This window comes from Melospiza georgiana, chromosome 1, assembly GCF_028018845.1.
Source record: "Melospiza georgiana isolate bMelGeo1 chromosome 1, bMelGeo1.pri, whole genome shotgun sequence".
Classification (NCBI taxonomy): domain Eukaryota; kingdom Metazoa; phylum Chordata; class Aves; order Passeriformes; family Passerellidae; genus Melospiza; species Melospiza georgiana.
Window position 1 is genome coordinate 131957122 of NC_080430.1, and position 5273 is coordinate 131962394.

General features: G+C 58.6%; 1 protein-coding gene across 1 annotated transcript; it reads right to left on the bottom strand.

The window, feature by feature from the left end:
• Positions 1-2202: 2202 nt before the first annotated feature.
• OSR2 (odd-skipped related transciption factor 2) lies at positions 2203-4487 on the bottom strand. The gene is made up of 3 exons (XM_058035025.1): positions 3835-4487; positions 3081-3180; positions 2203-2385 (listed from the first exon to the last, which is right to left on the bottom strand). Exons 1-3 carry the CDS (start codon positions 4485-4487, stop codon positions 2203-2205), a joined length of 936 nt encoding a protein of 311 aa, XP_057891008.1.
• Positions 4488-5273: the final 786 nt, after the last annotated feature.

Here is a 5273-nt window from a genome sequence, read left to right on the forward strand (position 1 = left end):
GGGGCTGCCAACACAGCAGGGCAGGGTGTGAGAAAAGATATTTCTAGGGGTGCAGCAAAGAAGGGGTGCAAGTTCATGGGCGGTGAAGAGGAAGAGACCAGATGGCACTGACATAAACTTTGACTAGGGAGGCTGCTCTTCAGCCAGCAGATGAGTATTTCTGGCTGCAGAAACATTCTTTCCTTCCCCATCTTCCTGGACAGGAGCAGATGGAGACATAGGCCTTGACCATAAGAAATTTTGAGTTTGGCATTCTCAAATCTGCTGTACTGGTGGAAGTTCACCTGGCTGCCTGGTCTGGGGCAGAGCAGGGCTGGCTCATGGTCCCTGCCCTGTGGTAACCTTCTGTGGAGGCAGTGCTGGCAGTAATGCAGAGCTTTCTGCACCGATAGTCTGACTCCAGCCCAGGCACTGCTGGGTTTGACTTGCTACTCATTAACAGTGTCCAGGCAGTGCTCCCTGCCGAAGGACCAGCGAGGATCAGGGATGGTGGCAGTGCAGCCACACAAGCTCTGTCAGCGCCTGCTGCTTTTGGGCATGCTAGGATCTGTGATCCTTCCCACGGCTGGACCACCTGGAGTACCTTGCTAGATGGAGCCCAAGAGTGAAGCCCTCTCTGCTGAATGGGGTGCAAGGAGATTGCTCTCTCCTTGGACAGGGCTCCCTGGGCCTGGGGAAAAGATTTCTCCCTGCCATTCTAACCTGGTCCTTCATTTGGCAGAGGAATAGGGAAGGATGGTTGCCCCCAGACTGAGAAAGAGCAATTTATGGGGCCCCAAACTACTCAAGACACTGCTGAGAGGGTGCCGGCAGTGACAAGAGCAGTGGGATGGTAATGAGAGGATACACATCCAAGTCGCCCTGCAATATATAAAATGCCTCAGTGTTGGCACCACACCCTTCCAGAAGAGTGCACAGGCACCGGTGAGGGGCTTGCAAGGACGGCAAGGGAGGAGAGCCCGTTGTGCAGTGCCACCGTGCTGCCGGCTGCAGACCCGGTGCAGGCGCTGAGCGTGCTGCCCATGGGGTGGACATGCGGGATCGCCCAAAGCCACCCCCGCAGGAGCGCCTGGGGCCCCACGGTGGGGTAAGGGTCTCCCGACGGGGGGAACGATCCCTCTCCGTCCAACCCCCTGGGTGTGAATGCGCTCGGCATTGCAGATGGAGGAGGGGGACGGGGTGGGGAGATCCCTGCTCCCAGCGCCGCAGCTCTGCCACGGCCCGCGGATGAGCCCAGGGCGGAGGGCGGGCGGAATTGACGCCTCGCTGTTTTCTTCCAGAGCTGCCGGGAAAGAATCGTCTTCTGCAGGATAAAGTCCCTGTCTAGGCGGGTGAATTGCCCGTGTCCAAAGTCTACAGGCAGGAGGCTGCCTGCTGCAATCCCTGCGAGAGGGATAACTTTTACAATATACGGCCTGATTGCAAATAAGTTACTAATAAGCCGCTTTGGCGTAAGAACGGCTCTATGCATTATTTCCTAAGATTTGTTTATTTGCAAATATTTCTCTGTTTTTCTTCTTAAAAAAAAATCGTTCGGGAAAATTAGAAAAAAAGGTACAGAAGTTAATATTTAGACATTCATACTATTAAGTAATAGAGCTATAAACTCTCAAATAAGGCACTTTCATTTTACTTAACAATAGATAACACAACAGCGACAATGGAACAGACCAAACAAAAGCGATCACCAAAATTGTTGTGACAGTACAATTACCCGGCTAGGAAATTTATTCAATATGCTTTGCCATTGCATTGACACAGCAGGAAAAAAAAAGCCCAAATGCTCAGAGAATAATACAAGAAGGCAGGAGGTATTTGGAAAAAAAAAAAAAAGATTTATTTTGAAATAACTTTTTAAAGAGATACTTTGCCTCCATGATTTGTTATCGATGTGCATCTGACACGATACAAAACAAACAAACAAAGAAAAAACACGTTCTGTACAGAGCTCTAAAATGAGCCGCGATTATCTACAAGATGAGCTTTACGCTTGGGTCTGGGTTGGAGAGGGGCCCGATCCTGCAGTCCGCACTCTCTAAACGAGTTTCGCAGACATGTGGTAGGAAAGCCTGGCCCCGAGTCTGCGTGCGTGTCTCCGTGTGTGTGTGTGTGTGTGTGCGCGTCTGTGAGTTCCTACAATACACTCCTTGAGTAAAGTGGGCAAGTTGGAGCTGCCGGAGCGGGCGCGGGTCCCTGGCTGCTCTAGAAGTCCTGCCGCGGGGTGTGAGTTAGACTGTGCCGCCGTAGATCACAGTTTCGCCTGAACACTTTGCCGCACTGCTCGCAGTTGTAGGGCTTGATGTCTGTATGGGTAAGAAGGTGAGTTTTCAGGTTACTTCTTTGATTAAAGGTTCTTCCACATGTGGGGCATTTGTGTGGAGATTCCTGTTCAGATTTGAAGCAAGCAAAGGATTAATCCTTCACAAACCACCTTGTTTAACGTATTACTGCACTTTTTCTCACCGCAACGCACAACTTGAGATATCGGGGGAGGACACGAACGACAGGAGCCCCGTGCGGCCGGGCGGCCGCCCACCTCTCCCTATCCTGCCCCAAAAGCCTTATTTTATAGTTCTCGAGTAGTGATGTTCCGCGCCCCTGGGGCACACGGAAAACAGCCTCCCCGCCGCCCTCCCGCTCCGGGACACCCTCTGCCCGCCCGGCTGCCACGGCCGTCCCTCCGCACCGCTCCGCATCCCGCGCCCGCCTCCGCCGCCAGGGCAGGGCTGCAGCCCTCAACGAAAAACGCCTCGAAGCAGCGGCGCGGACAAACCCGAACCCGGGGCTCACTCTCCGCTGCCAACCGCGTCCCCGCTGTCCTTAAGCCCGTCTCCCAAGGGCGCCGTTTATCCGCGGGTCTCCCGCGGCCGCGGAGGTAATCACGGGCCGCTGTTCCCCCGCGGACCCACGGGGCCGTCCAGTGCCGGTCCCCCCTCGCTCCCCTCCGCACCAGAGTCCTGTTCCCCCAGTGGCCACCGCCCCTGCCCCGCGGCGAGCCAAGCCGAGCCGAGCCGGGCCGGGCCGGGCCGGAACAGCGCCGGCGGCACACGCGTTGAGAGGCCTGGGAAGGGCGGGCTCACCTGCATGTGTAGGGTTTTGTGGACCGCCAGGGTCCTGGACTGGCAGAAGCCCTTCCCGCACTCCTGGCACTTGAAGGGTTTCTCTTTGGAATGGATGTACCTGGAAGGCAACCCGTGGGTGAGCAGCGCTGCCGGAGGCGCGTGGGCCCCGCGACCCCAGACCCCGCTTCCCCAAACTCGACCCCCTCTCCCAGACGCCCTCACCCTCCTCTTCCTTCCTTTCCCCATTACTATTCTGTGTATGGTTAAACTTCTTGGCCGGTTCAAAACATTTGCAATAATTCGTATCGAAGCGTGACTGCACTCTCTGGTGCCAGACCGGGACAGCATCTGGGCTGCCGGCCGGACCCGAGCCGCTCTTCTCCGAAGGCGGAGAGGATTCTCAGCTCTGCGGCCGCGGGCGTCTCTCAGCACGGGCCGCAGCGTGCGGAGCTGGGTGAGGGATCAGCAGGGAAGCGCCCACCTGCGACCCGTCCTGTTCCTGCACCCCCCAGGGTCATGGCTCAGAAGCACAAAAGCCCCGGGATCTTCATCTCCGGCTGTGAACCCCTCTAGCTCTCCCTCAGGCGGGTGCCCTTCCCACACAAAGCGCAGGTTTCGGCTGCCCTGGTCCCTCCGTGGCCTCCGAATCTGAGCCGGGGGCTTTTCCTGTGCTGTTTCCGTGGCTCCCGGAGCCGCTGAATCTCATCCCCCTCGAGCGGCTCACCCCACCCCGACTGCCCACGGCCCGACCCCGGTCGTGGTGGTCCCTCACCGGTGGTCCCGCAGGTGGTCCTGCCTCCGGAAAGCCTTGTGGCAGATGTCGCAGGTGTAAGGCCGCTCGTCCGTGTGGGTTCGCTCGTGGATGAGGAGGTTATAGGACTTGGTGAAGTGCCTGCCGCAGAACTTGCAAATGAACTCCTTTTTCGTCTTGGAGGGCAGGCGGCCGCGGGAAGGCTTCCTGTCCGGGGACAGCTTGCTGATGCCCGACAGGGGCGAGGCCAGTCCGGGACTCAGCTTGGCGAGCTCCCCCACCTTGGGGGGGTCCTCCTGCGTGGCGGCCACGGCCAGGTTGGCAAAGTCAAAGCGGGGCCTGTCCTTGTGCAATGTTGGGAGGACGTGGGCGATGGCCCCTTGCTTGGGGTGGAAGAGTTGCGTGGCAAAGGGGAGCGCGGGGAAAGGGAAGCGGGAGTCCACCAGGCCCTGCGCCGCCATCTCCGTGATGGTAGAGCGGGTGATTTCATGCACATTGGGGTAGCCCAATGTCCAGTGGTTCATGTGCATGGTTTGCACGGCGCTGAGTCCGTACAGACCTTGCAACTGGTCCACAGCTGCGGGGAAGGTGTTCACAGCCTGGAGGAAGGAGTAGTTAGTGAGTTGCAGGGACGGGTGCAGCGGGATGGGGGCTGGCAGAGCCTTGCTTCCCATCTTCCCGAGGTGGGTGCGGGCCGGCGGAGCAGCTGGTGTCTCTGTTGGGCTTCCGAGACCGGGAGAAAATCCTAGGAGGAAAGAAGGAGAAAGGAGGAGAGAGAGACTTTTACCGAGAGCAGCGTGGTGCTTCTTAGCCGAGGCGAGCGCAGCAGCGGAGCCAGGGAGGGCCAGGCACGGCTCCGGTGCGCTGCCTTTCCGCGGCCCCAGTGCCCCGCCGCGGCACAGGCTCCCGTCCTCCGCCGGGACCGGTGGCCAACACCGACCCACGGCGCGATCGCTTCGACCGGTGAAGCTACAGCGTAGGAAATAAATAAATAAAAACAGCTTTCCCAAAACAACCACCCCAAATTAAAACAAAAAGGAGAAAACCCAGCACCGACCCAACCGAGGGCGCCACAAATTCAAATTAAACGAGTCGTGTGAAAATACAGACGGAACGGAGACGCAGCCGGGGACGAAGCCTCTCCGCTTTCCGTCGCCCAGCCACCTTCCCCCGCAGCCCCCACGGCGGGGACCCCGGAGCCGCCTCCCTCCTGGCCCCCGCGCCGACCTGGCCCCCGGCGTCGCTCCCACCCTCCGCCCGGCCTCCTGCGGGCGCAGAGGCCCCGACCCCGACCCTTCCTGGCTGGGGCCTCCCCGGGATAGAACAGGGTGTTCACGGAGAGCCGAGTCAGGCCCGGGGGGCGGAGCGGGGGGGAATAAACCCCGCGTTCGTCCTAGCTCCGTTGCTTATTTTTCTTCCTTCAACAACAACTCATTTATCAAGATAACCGAAGGAGAGAA